At 40.2% G+C, this 20,381-nt stretch overlaps 1 protein-coding gene across 1 annotated transcript in view; it reads left to right on the top strand.

Annotated features, from left to right (window-relative positions):
- Positions 1–20,381, top strand: part of Ccdc7 (coiled-coil domain containing 7) — a 196,054-nt gene that overhangs the window by 135,823 nt on the left and 39,850 nt on the right. The window contains exons 31-38 of the mRNA XM_050122079.1: positions 1,154–1,261; positions 5,321–5,404; positions 7,120–7,185; positions 11,328–11,363; positions 13,348–13,455; positions 14,318–14,440; positions 17,304–17,399; positions 19,441–19,536. Of these exons, the coding sequence (XP_049978036.1) occupies positions 1,154–1,261; positions 5,321–5,404; positions 7,120–7,185; positions 11,328–11,363; positions 13,348–13,455; positions 14,318–14,440; positions 17,304–17,399; positions 19,441–19,536 (717 nt within the window). The remainder of the gene's footprint in view (positions 1–1,153; positions 1,262–5,320; positions 5,405–7,119; positions 7,186–11,327; positions 11,364–13,347; positions 13,456–14,317; positions 14,441–17,303; positions 17,400–19,440; positions 19,537–20,381) is intronic.

Genomic DNA, 20,381 nt, shown 5'->3' with positions numbered 1-20,381 from the left:
GACCTGAGTTCAAACCCTAGAACCCAAACTGAGGGAGAATAAACTGACTCCCCTGTACACTCCCACTGTGATATACATGTGTGTGCCTTCCTGCATACATACAAACACACACGCACACATAAATGAATGGATAGATAGATATGGAATGATAGATAGATAGATAGATAGATAGATAGATAGATAGATAGATAGATAGATAGATAGAATTTAAAAATATTTCAGTTGAGCATGGCAGCTCATGTCCGTTCCCCAGGGCTGGAGGGAGTGCAGACAGGCAGGTCTCTGGGTCCCAAGCGGCAGCCATTCAAGATGAATCAGCAAGCCTCTGGTTCAGTGACAGAATCACTTCTCAACAAATAGGGAGTGATAGAAGCCACCTGACACCAACACGCATACACGCACATGAGTGTGTACCGATGTCCATCCCTCTCACACACAAACACTGATAGTAGCTGCAAGCGTCAGCAGGATAACTGTTGTATAGTATATATTTCATAAGCTTTTATAAATTGATGACTTAGGGCTAGAGAGACGGCTCCGTGCCTAAGAGCACTTTCTGCTTCTCAGAATTGAGTTCCCAGCCCTTTTGCTCACAGCAGCCTTTAACTCCAGTTCCTAGGGCTCCAAAGAACACATCTCACCTCTGTGGGCACCAGCACTCACATGACCCTCACACATACAGATGCACACACTTAACGCACATAACATACACACACATCAATAAAAGTAAATCTTGAAATACTGACACCTTTTTCTTCAGCTAATGTCAGATTGTGAAGAAATAAAGTTGAGCGATTGTAACGTGTGCTGTCTCTAAGGAGTCCCATTGTAGACGGTAGCTCTATTCAGGAAATAACCAGGCTAGCTACAAGGTACAGCAATTTATTTTAATTTAGTATAAGGGAAAAACTCACGAAACAGGAACGAGAAGTCTGAGCTCAGCTGTGCTGCGTGGGAACCACAGTGAGAGGGCACCTGGGTCATGTGCCCGTTTTTTTTCCCCTCTGGGTGCCAGAAAGCCCCACCCTAACTCAGCCCCACCTCTTCAAGATAATTGGTTAACAAGTCCTCCCCATCATCCTGTCAAGTGATTCAACTTTGCCTCAAAATGTTGATGGGCAATGAACTGATCTGGAGTCTGTCTTCATTACAGCTGAGACCAAGTCCATCACAGACGTTCAGGAGTCATCCGAACCACCAACAACACTAAACCCAATGATTAGTGAGATCATATTTCGCCTGGATATGGACAGAGTGATTGGTAAGTACACGTTTATGATTTGACACTACGGAACACAGTCCAATCGGTACGGTGTTTCAACTTTGCATTTTGTGACTTTCTAGTTAAAAAAAAGAAAGAAAGTTTAAACAAGAGCTACCCTTTCTCAATAATAAACTAGCTCTAATAACCCTACGTATTAGTATTTTTACATTATGTATCATTTGTTCCGTCAAATAACCAATCATGTGATGTATAGTGTATTCACCCTTGCCTGCTCAGGAAGTGATAGGTAGTGTTTTCTGCCCATTGCAAGCTTCTGGAATATTAATCACATGCTGTATGGCAGGTTCTTTCAGAACATAGTTATCAAATTCTATATAGCCTAATGAGTGCAAGCAATATGATGAGCTTAGAGTGTGCTTGTCACTCAAGTGGGAAATTTAGATAGTAGAAAAGATTGTCAAAATACATCAGAATTTAGGATGTTGCTGATAATGGCATCCTTCAAACCGCAATCCCGAAAGAAACCAGCAAACTTCAACAAAATGGCAGGCCAACAACATCCAAGCTGTCTTTCCCAAACAGAGGGAGAAAGCCACATTCAATAGGGAAAGGAAGTTTTATGGAATTCAAGGCATTATCAGCAGACACACCCTTTACTAAGTGCTAAAGGGTGCCCTCTTTAGTTAAAACAAAGAGCTGCCAGGCAGTAACTGAACCACAGGAAAAAGAAAGATCTCCGGGGCTGTTGTAATTTTTAGTTGTAGTATTTGTTTTTATATCTAATGTTTTAAAGGCCCCCCAAATAAGTCTGGGTTAAAACCGGTCTCGCTGAACATAGTGGACAATGAGGACTCCTGAGACCTCAAGAACAATGGCAATGGGTTTTTGATCCTACTGCACGTGGGAGCCTAGGCAGTTTGGATGCTCACCTTACTAGACCTGGATGGAGGTGGGTGGTCCTTGGACTTCCCACAAGGCAGGGAACCCTGATTGCTCTNGAGGCGGCGGTGGGGAAGAGACAGAAATCTTTAACAAATAAATAAAAAAATAAAAGGCCCCCAAACAATGGGATTTTAGTAATTGCATGAAAAAATAATTCAAAATAGTAGCAAAGAAATTTGAACACATACACCTAGACAATTCAAAGGACTTGGGAAAACAATTCATGCTCTAACTGAGAAAAGCAACACAGACAGGTAATCATAAAGTAGAATTAGACATCTTAGAGATGGAGAATTCAATGAACAAAAATATAATTTAGAGTACAGAATATAGTAAGCATTAACTCTGCAAATAACCTATTACAACGGTCTCTATATATGGATAATAGTTGCACAGAAAACTACAAAATATTAATAAAAGTAGTCTTAAAAAGCTTAAAGAAATGGAAGCACATTACAGGTTTATAAATTGAAAATGGGTTTTTTTTTAAACTCATTTCCTTAAAATTTATCTATGGACTCAATGCAAATTACAACTAAGATTTTAAGCACATTTTTACTGAAAATTAATACATTAACTATAAAGCTTATGTAGAAGACCATAGGCTGAAGAGACCACCCTGATAAAGAAAAACAAAAACAAATTCACAGAATATACAATGCCATATGAGGTGTCTTTGTAACCAGATTTCTAGGATAAAATCCTCAGCTTCAGCAGCCCCAACAGGCTAGGATGGTTAAAGAGTTAAGTAGTAGTGGAAAAAAACAAACAGAGAAGGGAGATCTAATCAACACACTGGGGAAGGGGATGAACAAACTTCCTTTGGTTTAAATAGAGAGCCTCTGGCAGGGGTAGCACACAGCTTTAATCCCATCACTTGGCGGGGGGGGCAGAGGTGGGGGATCTCATCTCTGTGAATTCCAGGCCAGTCTGGTCTACAAGAGCTAGGTTCAAGACAATCTCGATAGCTACAGCAAAACCCTATCTCAAAAAAAAAAAAAAAAAGAACTAAAAAATGTCAAAAACAAAGGCTCTTGCAGAACACAAATGTTGTGTATTGTATGCTTTCATGAGTCATTTCCTTTAAAAGGGAGAAGCTTCATAAAGAAATATAATAGTACACAGGAGATGGAAGTAGGAGAGAGGAGAGAGGGGAGAAAGAGAGGGGAGTGGAGAAAAATATATAGTTCAATAAAAACAATAAAAATGAAGAAAAAAAAGCAACCAGAATGAGAAAGGTCATCAGGGCACAGGGCAGCAGAACAGGCCTTTGTGTGCATGGCTGCTGGTGTTGGAAGAGTTGGAAAGATCTTAGCAGTGTGTGTCAGAAACATTACCACAATTAAAAGGGAAAACACTTTATGCACAAGGATCCAATTGTACTCACTGTGAACTTCCATAGCCACCCATGTGTAGTTATATACAACTGCTGCCTGCAATAGTTACAACGTCACCAACGTAGAACATCGCATGATGACGTTTGTCTGTTTTCAGTTGACGCATAATTGAACATGCTCTTGGGGTATCCTGTGACATTTCCATGTGTGTAGATGCTCTGTAATGACCAGAGTAGCTGTCAGACATGGTGCCTCACAGTTATCCTTCCTCTATGACACAAATGCTCAGGGTCCCCTTTTAGATATCAACTGCATAATATATTATTGTCATCACTGCTGTGCCCGGGAATGCTAGGCTTCCTTCTCCCAACCGCAGGTTTAGTATCTGTGACCTAGGATTCATTTGTGAGCTAAAGTATTCTTATAAGAACGTAGTTTACACTGTTGGATTTACAGTGTGATTAGAAACGAATTTAAGCAGTTCAGACTTGCTCGCTATTGACAGGAGTGAAACAGGAAACTAGCGAAGCTCTCCCAACTTGAGACGATGTCTTGCAGTGTGGTGAATGAAGGCTCAGTGTTGTGTGGGAAGCGGGAGGTGTTGGCCAGTGTTTCCTGACGGACTGCATGCCATTCTGGGCAATAATGTTGGCATGATCTGAGCCAGCCAGGAGGAAGTAGGGTGATTAGAAGTTTGAGATTCTTGGTTAAACTGAAGACTTGGTTAAACTGGGCACCAGGAACCTTAAAAAGTAATCTCACACTAAAGTAGGCTCCCCCACCCCCACTCTGTTTGGGATTAAGATTTGAGAAGTGAACAGAGACAGACGTGAAGAGGTCTGTTGAATGACACACTGTACTGGAACACTGAAGACCTGCCGCGGATGTAAATTCCAAGTCTTGTTATACTTTTTTTAAGATTGTGAAATTATCAAAACCACATGAATCAAGTTTTAATACACTGTCTGGGTGGATGAGGCCCATTGCACCGCTTCTTTCTTTGAGTTCTCAGGCATGGCTAAACAGAGTAAGAAGTCTGTAACTTTAATATTGAATAAAAAGTTTAAAAAAAACTAATTTAAACAAGGCTCATTTTAAAAACACTGGAAGAAAACATACTATACTTTAATGAGTTTTGTCTGTGTGTAACTAAGGTATAATGTTTCCACTAAATTTTTATTAATTAAAGAAGAAATGGCGTTTTGTGACCCAAAGATTTGTTTTCAGAATAATTTCATCATTGGCACTCAGAATAAAATGGGAGTTATGGAAAAAAATATGATAGTGTAGAATATTTATACGTGCGAAGTGTAAAAATGTGCATAAAATAGGAAAGAGGGAGGGGGCCGTGGCTGAACATTCACATTGCCTCCTGGGTGTGAGGAGGCACCAGTCTGAGGTGGCTTCTAAAGTTGCCCATGGATTTAACACTTACTTGTGGATTCAGTTGACTCTGTGGCCAATCTAGATCATCACCGTTCACCTACAAATCTCCTTTCCAGCAAGCTCCGTAGTAAATTTTGAGAGGAGATATCTCTGTGGCAAATGTTAGTTAAAGAACTCTGAGGCACCGGTTCATGGAAGAATTACATTATTACCTGGATGTGTGTTTTGGGAACAAAGATCTTGAACTTCAATGCATGGAGGCTTATATGTGTGCACATAGGTCTTCCTGTTCCAAAGTTACATGATGTGACAGTCCAGAGTTCATCATTATCAAAGTCTAATAAAGTTAATATCACACATACACAGAAATTTTACAGTTCTATCTTGAAACTGCCTTACCAAATGTCTTTGAAATCCATCATTTCTACAGAGAATGACCTAGAAAACATGAAGAAGACCTTTGAACAACATTTATTAAAAAGTGAATTCAAGGCACTCTCCAAGACTGGACTTGGTAAGAAAACTTAAGTTTAATACTTTTCATCATTGTTTTCATTAATGTGTACCTTTAATGACAAAACTTTTATTATTGTGACATGGATAACAATCTGCACACTCTCTTATTTCTTTGTAGACCAGGTATTTATTAAAAATTGAAAGTTAGCTAGATAGCATTTCATTTAGAACTGCTATCCATTTAGGAAATGATCCATCAAAATCCATCACAGTTTTAGCAAGCATAGAAGATTACAGAAACAGGTGTGTAGTGTTATCCCTATCACATTCTACGTCCAGTTAGGTGGTAAGGTGCTTTGACTCTGTAAGGGACAACACTGACTCATAGATTGATAAAAATTAAAAAAAGATAGGCTTAGCAGTTATTTATACTAGGTGACAATCTCTTCTCTGGGAAAAGGAAGAGGGCAGGGGAAAAGGGAGTAGAAGAAAAAGTGATGGGTGAATATAACCTACATACATTAGTACTTGGACAAAAATTCCATTATGAATCCCTTCACTCTTTACAATAAATACATAACAATAAAGATGTCTAAGTTGTAGCCAGTTCTCCATCCTGCGTCAGGATCAGGAAACATTCTTCAGCTTTCCGTACATGTCCTGCTTCAATCAGCTTTTACACAAAACGTTTGGGTGTGATAGGTCTCCCAGTTAATGTTTAACTACCATACGCAAAGTAGAAGTTTTCTAACATGCTTCATTTTAGAGTCTGTTTGTTTGTTTGCCTTTGGTGATGCATCTAGACATTCATTTCTAAATACAAGAAAAAGCATAAATCACAAAACATTGAATGGAAAAAACCTGCAATCTTAATCCCAAAGCTTCTTTAAATTCTTGTCTTGTTCTCTCACTGAGGTACTAAATCTCCCTCGGAAAATGATGTAGAAAGGCTTTTGTTCCTTGGCGTTGCTGGTTATTGCTTTCCATCACTAGCACCTATTAGATTTAGAGTTATAGAACAGGAAAACCATGGAAACACCTCTGGATGAACTGAAGAATGACTGCTGAGTGTGTGTGTGTTAATGATCACTGTGGCCGGCAACAAGAAGAATATTATTGATTATTGTTTTATTGGCTACTCATACCCCTCTTTTCTCCGAGAGAACACTTTCTCTTGTGGGCATTGTTGTGGCTTGGTGCAGTTACATAACCTAAGGAGAGCTAAAATATTCTTCTACCAGGAATCTTCCATGACTCTTAATATTAGAGATTGGATGTTTTTTCTCATATGTGGAATCTCAGGGTGGGAAAATCGTGAAACTAATGCAGAGAAGAAAAAGAAAGGACACGGTGGTATTTAGAAAGGGTAATAAGAGAATATGATGAAAATGTTGGGTGCATGGATAAGAATTTCATAGCCAAGCCCATTGTTTTATATAACTAGTATATGCTATACATTTATTTGTATTTGTTTTGTTTTAAATACTATGAATTTGAATTTTTAAGAGGGAGTCCAATGCCCTGGAGCTATAGTTACAGGCAGTTGTGAGCTGCACAGCATGGGTGATTGAGAACCAGACAGCAGTCTTACATAAAAAACATCAAGGTCTTTTAACTATGGAACAGTCTTTCCACCTTCTGATTATTATTATTTCATAATAAATATTAAATAATTTTACTATGCGTGTATGCAAACAACAGAGAGATAGAGAAGAGAGCTGGATGCTACAGTTTGTCTTTCAAAGTATCTTACAAATCAGTTTCATTTTACAGAGATGAAAAGCATACTTTCAAGACCCAAACCAAAGGAGCCAGTGAAAACGGGATGGCGTAAGCAGGGTAAGAAGAGCTATTTTTCTTTTCAAGTCTAATGGGTATGTTTATTAGCTCCCCTAGACTTAAATGCTCTACCCTTAAGTTACCAACTGGCCACATCACATCCCAGTGGGAGGAAGAAATCAACAATAGATGCATGCATGCTAGTCCTTAGCTGGCTGTTTCAGCTCTTAGACAGTCCTGGGTCTCCTGGACTCGGGAGCGGTATGACCCATCATGGTCAGGTCTTCCCACTTGAGTTAACTCAGTTTCTATAAGCAGCAGAGGCATTCCCAGAAGAAGATCTTCCGGGTGACTCTAGAGTATGTCAAGCTGACAGTGAGCACCTGCTGTCCCCGTAATCCATATCCACAAAGTCTCTCCTGTAACTGGCACTCTTGTGTCTACCATTAATGGAGCGTTAGCTAATGCTACTAGCTTGAAACTGATCCAAAGTCTAGTTGGGGAGGAGCGCCAGTATACAAGCAGAGAGCTCCCGCTGAAGCAAGCCTCCTCGAGTCCCTGCCTTTTCTTTGAATGTCACCACCAGTACCAGAAAGGACTCACCCTGTGAACTCGTGGAGCCTTAGCAATCTTCTCAGAGACCTTGGCTCCAGACATACCTTATGTGAATCACAGGGACATATTGCAGTTCATAGCAATGTCTCATCCTATAGAGGGTGTCAATGATAGCAAAAGGGCTGGGGAAGGACGTAAGGCTGGGGAAAAACTGATCAGAGCACTGGCTCTGAAATGTAAGCAAGAGTGAAAAAAGGTGCAAGTGGGTAACATGAAAAGGGACAGGAACAGAAAAGGAGCAGGAAGGTAGTCGAAGAAATCACAGTTCATTTTTTAAACTATTTGATGGCTATGAATGTCCGCACCCAAATTAAGAGACTGTAATGAAATAAGCACCACGAAATCCATCGCCATATCCACTGTATTCACACTGTGAAAAGCAGGCCGGGCGGTGGTGGCGCACGCCTTTATTCCCAGCACTCGGGAGGCAGAGGCAGGTGGATCTCGGTGAGTTTGAGGCCAGCCTGGTCTACAAGAGCTAGTTCTAGGACAGGCCCCAAAACAACACAGAGAAACCCTGTCTCAAAAAACAAAAAACAAAAAAAAAATGGTGAAAAGCAAATCTTAGTGGGAAAAGATATAACTCTTCATTAAAAAGAAAGACCCTGAGATTATCAGAAATTACAAATCTCGAAAGCACTGGGCATATACATTCAAAATACTAGGAGAAGAAATTCACCCAGGAATCTCACAGTGAGCAAAACTATCTTTTGAAAATGAAGATGGGATATCAACAAAGCAAAATTTTAGACAGTTTGTGTTGGTAAACACCTGCTTTAAAAAAGCTCTTCTGGGTGAGACTTGGCGGTCTCACACAGTAATTAATATCACCCAAAAGGAACATAACTAGAAATAATTTTATAATTACAAGACATTGGGTACATTCATTGCATCCCTTTTGTGTTACTAATTTGACACATTATCAATCTGTCCTTGGGCCTATATGATGGTGGAACTGTAGCACAAATATTGTAGCGAAACACACTCTTCTGCAAAAATAGCACATACTAATCAAACACTAAAAGAGAAATAGAGTAATTTCCTAGTGCAGCACAGAGGAGAAGGGTGAGAACGATGCTGTATTCACGTAAGAAAATGATACCGGCTGTTAACTCAGGTTCACGGGAACAAATTCAAAGAACCAAGTCATTCAACCAAAAGTGTTGCTGTAAGAAACACTATAAATACATAGCTACTCCTTTCTTCTTTCAGCTTTTTTTCATAGGCATAGCATGACTTAAATATTATGACGTTGGCACAGTCTCTGTAATATGGAGCTGTATTTCATGTAGCAGTAGGTGCAGAACTGTTAAGAGACATGGGACACACAGACGAGTCTCGTTTTCATATGTGGGCTAGTGTTACCCACCCTTCATTCTCTGTTAATGTTCTCTGGAACCATGCACACAGACATATTCAGAGGTGTGTCTCTTAAGGGATTCTAGATCAAATTTTCATTTGATGTTCAAAATTAACCATCACCCTAATGCCCATGAAGCATTGTATCAGCAGAATTGGGAATGTACATTCATTTTTTTCTGTTGCATAGTATTCTGAAGTGTGTTTTGTGTCTTTAGATGACAACCTAAATATTATTAAAGGAACAAAACTACTAGGGACACCGACTGACCAACACAGTAAGAATAATTTTTCAAGCCATATGTTGATGATTTACGTTCTAACCTATACTAACAGTAACTGCGTCATTGCATAAGCAACACTTTTTGTGGATTCTCTCTTACAAAGAAATTCTAGTGCTCATTATCAGTAGGCATAAGATAAATAATATGAATATTGAAATAACCTATCCAAACCCAGTGCCCATCAATCTTGGAGCATCTCAGGGTGGCGGGGGGAATCACTGATGCTGTTTCTCTCACTTTCCATTTCTGGCTTAGAGTTAAAACATCATATTGCCCTTGAAAGAGCAGGAAGTCCTTCTGGTGAGTGTTCCCAGAAGAGGACTACGATGCGCAGGCCCCTCACTGCACCTCCTTTCACCAGACTAAGTTGGTGAGAGGGGATGGTGCAGCCCTGCAGTGGATTTTTTTCTCACTAGGCTGTATGGGTCACAGATCATTGGTCTTGAATGGTGTTAGACACACTTCTCCTTTATCCAAGAAAGGCTTCAGCTATGAACAGATTTTCAGAGTTGGTTCTGATCAGTGACCTCAGGGACACTGGAATTAATGAGCTATTTTCTCAGTGTTTTCATTTAGATATGGTTGCTTTGGGTGATTCTTACTAATTAGATCCTTCCCACGTTAGAATGTCAACCTTAGCCAAACCGTAAAATGCTCCATTTAAGTCTAGACAATTTCAACTATATATCTTTTCTATCAGTTCTTTGTCTGATACCTGCCAAAAACACCCTACAGAAGTAACTTGCAAAAGGGGGTTTACTTAGGTTACAGTTCAAGGAGAAATATTACATCATGACAAAGAAGGAATAACACCAAAGGTGAGAGGCCACTGATCACATGACAAGGAAGGCATAGCACCAAAGGTGAGGGGCCACTGATCACATTGAATCTACATTCAAGAAGCAGAGAGTAAAGAGAAAAATAGGTCTAGGCCATACATCCTCAAGACCCATCCTCAGGGACTCATTTAACCCAGTGAGTCTCTACTTCCTGAATATTCCACAGCTCCCAAAAGAGCACCACCAGCTAGGGACCAAGTGTTCAAACACATGAGCCTGTGGGGACACTGCACCTTCAAATCACATTTGTTCAGACCATATTTATGATCAATTTATAGGCACGTGTTAGTGGTTAGAGTATAATAAAATCAATCCAAATTAAAAATTTTAAAAGTAAAGGCCGGGCGGTGGTGGCGCACGCCTTTAATCCCAGCACTTGGGAGGCAGAGACAGGCGGATCTCTGGGAGTTCGAGGCCAGCCTGGTCTACAAGAGCTAGTTCCGGGACAGGCACCAAAGCTACAGAGAAACCCTGTCTCAANTGGATGCTCACCTTACTAGACCTGGATGGAGGTGGGTGTTCCTTGGACTTCCCACAGGGCAGGGAACCCTGATTGCTCTTTGGGCTGACGAGGGAGGGGGAGGGAAATGGGAGGAGGTGAGGAGGTGAAAATTTTTAATAATAATAATAAAAATGAAAGAAAAAAAAGAAAAGTGTAATTTAAAAAAAGATTAATGAAGATGCCACTGTAGGATAACATGACAAGATACTTCATAGAAATTGGAATAAAAGGTGAAAGATTTATACAATCTGAAGAGGAACCAGAGTATGACCCGGCAGTGGTGGCCCACGCCTTTAATCCTAGTACTAATCCTAGGCAGAGGCAGGCAGGTCTCTGACTCTGTGAATTCAAGGCCAGCCTGGTCTACAAAGACAGAGAAACTCTGTCTCAAAAAAACAAAAAAGAAAAAATGAAAAGAAGGAAGGAAGGAAAAGAAAGAAAGAAAGAAAGAAAGAAAGAAAGAAAGAAAGAAAGAAATTGGAGTAACAGACAAGAGACCACTCATATGAAAAAAAGTCTTACAAGTAAAGATCAGCACAGAGAGCTTAATGTGTATATACAATTCTGTAATATCATTGGGTGACTTTCTGACATTTGTTTTAGATATGAGTTTATCTCCGACGAAAGGTATTACTCCAGGTAAGTTCCCCCATGGACAATCAAGGTAAAGAAAATATATGAACATGTAAGGTAAGTGGTTGCTTCCAAGAATTGTCATACTGGGCCAGGCGGTGGTGGCGCACGCCTTTAATCCCAGCACTTGGGAGGCAGAGGCAGGCGGATCTCTGGGAGTTCGAGACCAGCCTGGTCTACAGGAGCTAGTACCAGGACAGGCTCCAAAACCACAGAGAAACCCTGTCTAGAAAAATGTAAAAAAAAAAAAAAAAAGAATTGTCATACTGTGCAGTTTTTATTTACTCCAATGAAATACTTAAAAATGAGAGAGAGGGAGAGAGAGAGAGAGAGAGAGAGAGAGGGAGATTGTATGATCTTAGGCTGGATGGTCTAGATACAATAGAAACATATTTCTCATGGGGGTACTACTTCTTGGTTCAGAAATTCTACTCTTTCTGTATCCTCAAGGGCTAGAAGGAGCAAGCAGAGCTCAGGGGCCTCACAATAACACTAACAGCGATCATGACTTGACAAAGAATGTATCCGGTACCATCACAAGATGATTCTGTGTCAGGGTGCAGATAGCGGACCCAAACATTCAGAGCACAGCAAAGATGCATGTTAACAATACACAGACGGTGTCCATTCTACACCGTCGCCGTCTCACTCTGGTTTCTTAGATGTTGTCATATGCAGTGGTAGGATTTATATCGTGATGTTTTATACAAGTACTTTCTAGAAATTTCACCACAGCTTTTTGTTTTCTTTCCCATTAATTGGTGAATTTCTTAGATCCTCTTTTTATGAAATCATATTTAACTTTTAAAACATGCCCTACCCACATGAATCTTTCTTAAAATACTTTCTTAAAAAACTTTCTCAACTAAAAGTTTCTTCAGCATTGGTCTTCAGCATTCATTATTTACTCTTTTATATATCTTAGCAATATTTGGGAAAATATATTTAAATGTCATTAAATCAATTGGGGTAGACGTCTAAGCCAACTATGCCCACAAGTGCATCCAATTTACAGTATTAAACTATATTAAAGACTCTCCGCACAAATAATTACAAGTGCGTGATTTCAAGAAAATAATTTACATAATAAGAATAAATTTGCAGTGCTGGGCATCAGCCTACTATGCATTAAGGTTTTTATTTTTATTGACTTACACCTTTTCCTCAGCTTTCTCCTTTCCTAACAAATGATGACAGTCTAAGTCATGGCTTCTGTAATTTTCATTTGCATTCTTTCCTTGGTCTATCATTGTGATATCTTACAAAATCTCTTACCATCCAGGTTTAGTTCAATATCTAGCCAATAATTAAAGATTAAAGTATATGAATCTGTAATCTCTGTGCCTGTGTCTCTTCTTGTGTTCTCTCTCTCTCTCTCTCTCTCTCTCTCTCTCTCTCTCTCTCTCTCTCTCTCTCGTGTATTTGACACAGGGTCTTGCTAAGTTGTCCAGGCTGTCATTAACTTATCCTGAAGGCTTGGCTGGACTTGAATTTGTGGTCCTCCTGCCTCAGCCTTCTAACTTTCCGATGTTACTAGCCCGCACCACAGGGCTGGCTTTGTATAGGTTTTCTGTTCTATAGTCACATATGCTACTCTTATGATAGTGTGACTTGTGACGACTGGATCTAGCAACCGTTAGTCGTGTTTGGGCTGGGAACTCAGCAGCTTATGCGCAGAGCTTCCTCTCTAAAGCCAGCCTTCTAGCTGTGCCCGCCTATAGCTCAAATGTATATATGCTCAGAAATGAGCATGCTGGGCAGTGGTCCAGGTCCAAATTAAGAAAGATGCTAGCACAGGACATGATATAAAGACAAGAAAGAGAAAATGATGGAAGTCATTCTAGAAATTGAAGTAATAGACCAGTAAGCATTTGATAAAGCATGAGAAAGAAAAGGTGAGTGAAAATTCAAGTGAGTATACAGAGTTTGGTACATAATTTGTGAGTAATCAGAATTGTCATGCAAATTTCCTTTTCCAATTTTGCTTCAGGTTTGAGTTCAATGAAAACCAAACCTCAGGAAAATGTTAATGCCAAGTACCACCCACCAAAGACATTTCCAACAAAAGTGATCAATCTGTTACCCTTCACCAGTGAAGGTAAGGGAGTATACACAAAGACAAATCACAAGATTTAATTTCCTAAAATAGCTCAGAAGTATCGCTTTCACTTATTCTTTTTGCACCGTATGTTTTTAATTTAACAGTATTACAGAGAGCTCTCCTGGTATCTGAAGATGAAATAGCTTTTATTTGTCCTTTCTGTTGGCAGCGTAACGTTTCAGAGTTAGAGAATGCTTTATTCCACTACTAAAGGGCATTGAATTTTAAAGGCTATTGCCACCAGTAAATGTATCCATGCATGCATACATACGTACATAAATACAGACAGAAACACACACACACACACACACACACACACACACAGTCACACATTCCTTGAAAGAAAAAAAAGGCCCAGATTTGAGATCTCCTTTTAAGATATATGTGGATTTCTAATATTAAAAGACATTTGTAGTCTGGTTTCCTAAAGGGCTATTAAAATTAATATTGACCGCAGCAACCATCTTAGAAAGGGAATGTTTTTGTCTGCATAACTATCTGTAATGTCTCATAGGAGTGTGCAGCCAGCACGTCCTACGATGGGGCTATCAAGTGTTGGTGGTCCTGAGGTTCTTGTGTAGACTAGACAAGCGCTCAACACCGAGCTACGCCCTAACCTCTTTTGGTATTCTAGTGTCCAGAAGCATAATCTTTTATGTTTTCTTCAAGTTTTTTCATAATTGCAGGCCTTATGCTTAAATGAGTTGATTGCTGTAACTGAGGGAAAGTAAGGTATTGGGGTTCCATTCTTCACTCTGCAGTCTGTCTTTAGTTCCGCTTTGACACCTAGTTTACCGTGATTATTAAAGGCAGCTGTAAATGTGAGGCATCTTACAGCTAACAATCTAAATCTCTCTAGAGGCAAACATGGAAAGCTCTACACCGTTTGAGAATGTAATTCCAAAGCCATTCTATAGGACATCCAAGGGAAGTTCCGGCATACCCGCAACTTTGCAGCAATTACTAAACAGGAAGATCTCAGGTAACACTTAATAATGTCTGTGTGCAGCGTGATTATTTAACTGAAAACTTCTGTTACATAGGAATAGAATTTAGAAAAAAAATGCAAGTGGACACGTACCAAACTCCAGTCAGCTCGAACACGTTCATCTGAAGGGTGGCTGCATCTCCGTCATTCCTCGTCCTTCCCCATAATGACAAAGTTAAAGCTCCATTTCCTTCCCAGAGGTTTTTTCCCCTTCTTTCATCCTCAGTAGTTCCTGAGGATGGGTAAGAGAAACCCATAATCCTCTTCCTTTCACATAGGCATCCCTCTCTTTTGCAGTCCCAGCCAGGTGTGCTATGGGAAAGTGAAGCAAAGGAGGTAGGAAGACAAACAACCACACATTCACCTTTCCTTCCTGTTTCACCGCCATCTCCTCCACAGTCCGATTCCACTAATATCTAAGACTATGTTAGCAACTGTAGAGGCATTTGTAACATGAATGGTTTTTCTTTGGTGTACTGTGTGCCCTAATGCCTAAGAGAAATACATACACCATAAAATTTCCTGAAAAAAAATGACAGCAACAATGAAAAAGATGACTGGGATCTTTCTGTTACAAGCACATGCAGAGGACATTTAGTGATAAAAGATTTGGGGCCTGCTTTCTGGGAAAGGAAAGGGGGATACAAGTAAAGGAAATGAGGCCACTTTCTTCCTCTGTGGACTAGAAAGAAATGATCAGAAATTATGTCTGATAGCTGAGGACAATTAAAAGCAATGAGCCTAGTCCTAGGACTCAGAAGACAGAAAAAAAAAATTGAGAAGGTGGACAGGAGTTTTCTCAGTGGCACACCCTCCCTTTTCAAACCTTCTCAAGCTGGTATCAGTTGTCTGCCTATACCTGTGGACAAACATAACTGATCCTGGGTTGAGCCATTACGTCATCTCATCAAGTCTCCTGCTCTCAGCCAAAGTTTCTGGGGGCCAAGCTGGCATGTTCTGGGCTAGACATGAAGTGTCAGACTGACGCTCACATTTTGAAGTCTTCCTCAGTTGGCAGTGCTGTTTCCTGAAGCTGTGAGACCCTCAGGAAGTAAACTCTATTAGGGCACATATCAAAGAACAAAGGTATTCAGTGTCAGTGATAGCACCACTCAGGAAACAGACAAAAAGACAAGAAAATCGCCATGCAGTTTGAGTATCACTGACTTTCCCATGGCTGGAGCCCAACTGCTTGGAAACAAATGATGTAGGGTAGGAAAGGTTTGCTTTGACTTGTGTTTCAGTCCACCATGGCAGGAAGACATGGCCAAGAAGCCCCAGCACCAGACAGGAGTAGATAACCGAACTCCTCTGATTGGAGCAGACAGAAAGCAGAGAACAGCACCAGAACAAAAACTGAGTTTTTACCTTCAAAGGCCTGCCCAAGAGGTCAACTTCTGCCAGCTAGGTCCCACATCAAAGGCTCAATAGTCTCTGAAATTAGCACCATTAGCCAGGTAACAGCTATTCAAGCCATGAACCAATGGGCGGGGTGTGTTTTAGACTCAACCTTACCATTCTATTCTAGGCCTTCCAGAGGCTTCTGGCCATCCTGGAATGTAAAAGGCATTTAATCCCACTTGAACTATCTCCGTAGACTAACAGTCAGCAATACATTTACGCAGAAATTCAAAGTATCTTCTGAGATGCAGACCGAACCTCTAAAGCAAACACCTGTAGAACCAAAGAGCAAGTTACAGCCTTTCGACATAAAATGGAGCAGAACAAACATTGCTGTCGCCGAAGAAGAGAGGAAAGCCAGACCAAAACCCAGCTAGCCAAACACAAAATTCTGCAGCCACACGTCCCGTATTCTAGCAAATAGTGCCATCACCTGAGCCACAGCAGACTGGAGCAGCCAAGCCCAAGGGCCTTGTCACTTCCAACACCGTTGAGTTCTCTGTCAGAATATACAACATCTACTAAGAATGCACACACACACCCACTCAGAATAATTACAACCTACCAATATGCGCCACATATTCGAAATACACTCCATCCGCTCAGAATATGCAGCAGCTGCCCAGAATATCATCCACTCAGAACACACACCGTGTCTTTCTGGTTAGAAAGCAGTCGTGTTCTCTTGCTCCATCTGGAATGGAGATGATGGGAAGACAAATCATTTTCTACCAGAGTGTTAGACTTTCAATCTAGGAACCAACGACAGCAGGACGTTTTGCATGCAGACGGTTGCTGTAACGAATGGAAGAGTTGACTGTGGAAACTCGATATTTTCATATAATTGTCGCCCGTTAATATTGACAAACTGCTCCCTACCCACAAATATTCTGCTTCCCTATTTCAAGATTTGCCCTCCAAGTCAAACATTTTCGTGACATTTGTTTTGTTACAATGTTAAAAATATGTCTTTCTTCACAGTATTCATTGCCCCTCTCTGCATTTCTCTCTGTGGTTTTCACTGCACACATGCCACCCTCTTTATAAAAATTATTCTGCCTAACGGTAAAATTCCATTTGTGATAAATAATTAATTGACTCATGGGATTGCATATTATGCTATGTTTTTAAAAAACGTTCTTCTAGTCGTTTTATATAGCATTTCTATTTTTTTTTACAGTGTGTATATAGTAAGGCTTGCATCAGATTCACTATTTAGGCCAGGTTGACCCCCAGATTTTCCACTCCAGCATCTCAAATGCCAAGGTGCTCCCCCTTCCCTTCAAAAGAGATTTAGTCTTGAGTTTCCCGACTTGCACTCTCACAATGCAATTGTTTTGTGTTTATCTAAATTTATTAGAAAAAGAGGATGTTGTGCATTATCAGGGGTTTATTTTATGTTTTTAAAGTTAAAGTTAGTTTACTTCTTGTATAATTGTATGATATCATTTTCCAGGAGCTCCAAAACCAAACAATATAAACAAGCAAAACACTGAACTTGAAAATCAGCTGCGTATTTCGGTCACATCTCCAAAGAAATACGTGCATAAAGGTAAAAAGAAAAAAAGTAAGACAGATACATACAATAGAAATAACATTCTAGTCTAGTTGCCAGACTTCTCAATCCCGCGACCCCATCCAGCAAAGAGCTGCACGAGCCCAGCGTATGCTCCCCTGCCTTTCCGTGAACAAATACATGCATGCAGGGCTCAGGGTTCTGTACAGTCATAGAATACTGTGTGTAGATATGCCTTACCCCTAAACCAGGTTAAATAATGTATTTAACCTCTTGATGTTCTAAAATGTCAGTATGGCAGTCACGTACATTCAGTGCTTTACTTTTTAGTGATGTTTATTTATCAGGGCTATAATCAATATTGCAATCAATATCATTTCATACATTTTTACTGGGCTGCTTATACTGATGTTTCTGTAAATCTGGGTGAGTATGCCCAAGTATATGGCTCACAGGGTAGTGTTCACTGCACAAGTATGAGGACCTGATTTCATATCTCCCTAACACACATAAAAAAGTAGGTTGTAAGTTGACTGGTGGTAGTGCACACATTTAATCCCAGCACTTGGAAGGTAGAGGCAGGATGATCTATGTGAGCTTGAGGCCAGCCTGGTCTACAAGAGCTAGTTCCAGAACAGGCCCCAAAACTACAGAGAAACCCTGTCACAGATAGATAGATAGATAGATAGATAGATAGATAGATAGATAGATAGATAGATAGATAGATAGATGGTAGATAATAGATAGATGATAGATAGAGAGATAGATGATAGATAGATAGATAGATAGATAGATGAAAAGATAGATAGAGAGAGAAGAAAGATAGAGGATAGATAGATGATAGATAGATAGATGATAGATAGATAGATAGATAGATAGATAGATAGATAGATAGATAGATAGATAGATAATAGATAGATGATTGATTGATAGATAGATAGTAGATAGATAGTAGATAGATAGTAGATAGATAGTAGATAGATGATAGATAAATGAGTTTTAAAAAAGAAAAGAAAAATTAGGTTGTAACTGTGCACATCTGTAACCCCCAGAGCTAGTATAGATTGGGGTCTCAGCTGACCTGAGCTCTTGGGGAGTTCACAGACTCTACACCAACAGCTGGGGAGCCTAATATAATACAAATATAATACGTATTGACTCATAAGTGGCTTTTAAACATAATGCAAAGAAAATACAACCTACAGACCACAACCCCAGAGAAAACAGACAACAAAGAGGACCCTAAGAGAGTCATACATGGATATACATAGGAAGGTGAAAAAGTCAAGATCTTCTGAGTAAATTGGGAATGTAGGGGTCACGGGAGAGGGGAGGAACAAAGGGGAGTAGAGAAAAACGTATAGCTCAATAAAAACAAAATTAAGAAAAAAAAGAAATTGTAGATATAAAACATTCCTGCTGTTCAGATTATGCTTTTTAATTTCAGCATTTGTTTTCAAGTGAGTAAACATTAAAACTATATTCATTATATATTTTGTTTGTTTGTTTGTTTGTTTGGGGTTCTATATAGGGGAAGAGGTTTGAAAGCAGTCGCATGTACCTCGAGCAGGCCTTAAACTCCTTATGTAGCTGACAGTTACCTTAAGCTTCTGATCCCCCTGCATCCACCTCCTGAGTGCTGGGATTATAGACGTGTACTGTCTTTTCTGGCAGGCATCGTGCTGGGGACTGAACTCAGGGACTTGTGGGCAACCGAACAATGTCTTCAGCCCTCCAGTGTTATGATTTATTATTTGACACAAGATTTTGCTATGTACAGCAAGACTGGCATTAAATTCCCTCTTTGCCAACCTGGCCCCACGTCTCTCTTTACCTGCATCAGCGCCCCCTGTGGCAGAAACACGAGCAGACATGTGCCAACACACTTAACTCTGCTCACCAATTTTCCTTGCATACAGTTTTACGACTACCAGGCAAGAAAAAGTCATATATGTGCGCTGCTTCCGCAGTCTCATCAAAATCACTGTGCTTCAGAAAAGGCACAAAACTTGTCCTTTCAAAGGACGAAGTTAGTTTAGTTTTCATAAAACGTAATGCCGTTTTTCTCATCTTTCAGGGCTGTCTAAAACGCCAAAGTTAAGAAAAAAAGGAGTTGAGTCTCGGAGTAACCTTCACACTTCGACATCGTCCATCAAGAAGCAGAAGCTTAAAGGTAAAGGAGTCACTGTAACCCAGATGTGTAACATACCACTCCTGCTCACCTGTGCCCAGCCTTTGGGCCCTCGGACAGAGAGCCAGGGTTAGGAGCCTGGCAGGTGTTGGCCTTGTTTCCTGTGTGGAGGGCATTGTGGCGCTATCCAGAAACAGCACCCTATGCGAAGATTCACCTTACCCCAAGCCAACAGGCAGGGTTCCTTCAAGCCTTCAGTATGATGTTCTGAATAAGGATGTGTCGTGAAGCAATCAAGGGTTGTTACAAAGACCTTCATTTTTAGTGTTTTTCGCAGTTCCGTCAGGAACGCACTGAATGTTGCTGCACACATTTCTATTAGGATGCTTACATTTCTGCAAAAGACTGGAAGTAGGATTTGTGGGTTAAAGATATATTTTAAACTTTAATAGATATTCCCAAATACTTTTGAGAAAAATTACAGTTAACCATTTTGCCCACAAATGCCTAGAATCTCCAGATATGTTAGCCAGCACTGGACTACTTGTAAGTTGTAAGAATAGACAATTATGCTGTTCAGATGACAATACCACAGGGCTGTGCTCTAGAGACTCTGGGGAAAGTTCCTGGAATTGCAAACCTCTACTAATAGAAAAGTCCATGGAACTTTAGACACTATCCTACTCTAAGGAGCCTTGGGAAAGAATAAACTGGGAAGAGTAACACTTAAAATTGTCAAAAATGCTACCAAGCTACAGACATTACATCAAACCCTTCCCCTCAGAGCTCAGGGAACTCCTTGAAAGAGGAGGTGGAAAGAGAGTAAGAACCTGAGGAGATGGAGGACACCAGAAGAACAATGTCCTCCGAATCAACTAAGCAAGGTA

The sequence above is a fragment of the Alexandromys fortis genome, unplaced genomic scaffold (assembly GCF_014885135.2).
Source record: "Alexandromys fortis isolate MF-2015 unplaced genomic scaffold, M_Fortis_MF-2015_v1.1 scaffold_193, whole genome shotgun sequence".
Classification (NCBI taxonomy): Eukaryota; Metazoa; Chordata; class Mammalia; order Rodentia; family Cricetidae; genus Alexandromys; species Alexandromys fortis.
The sequence above is the reverse complement of the archived record's forward strand: the minus strand, read 5'-3'. Positions and strand labels throughout refer to the sequence as shown.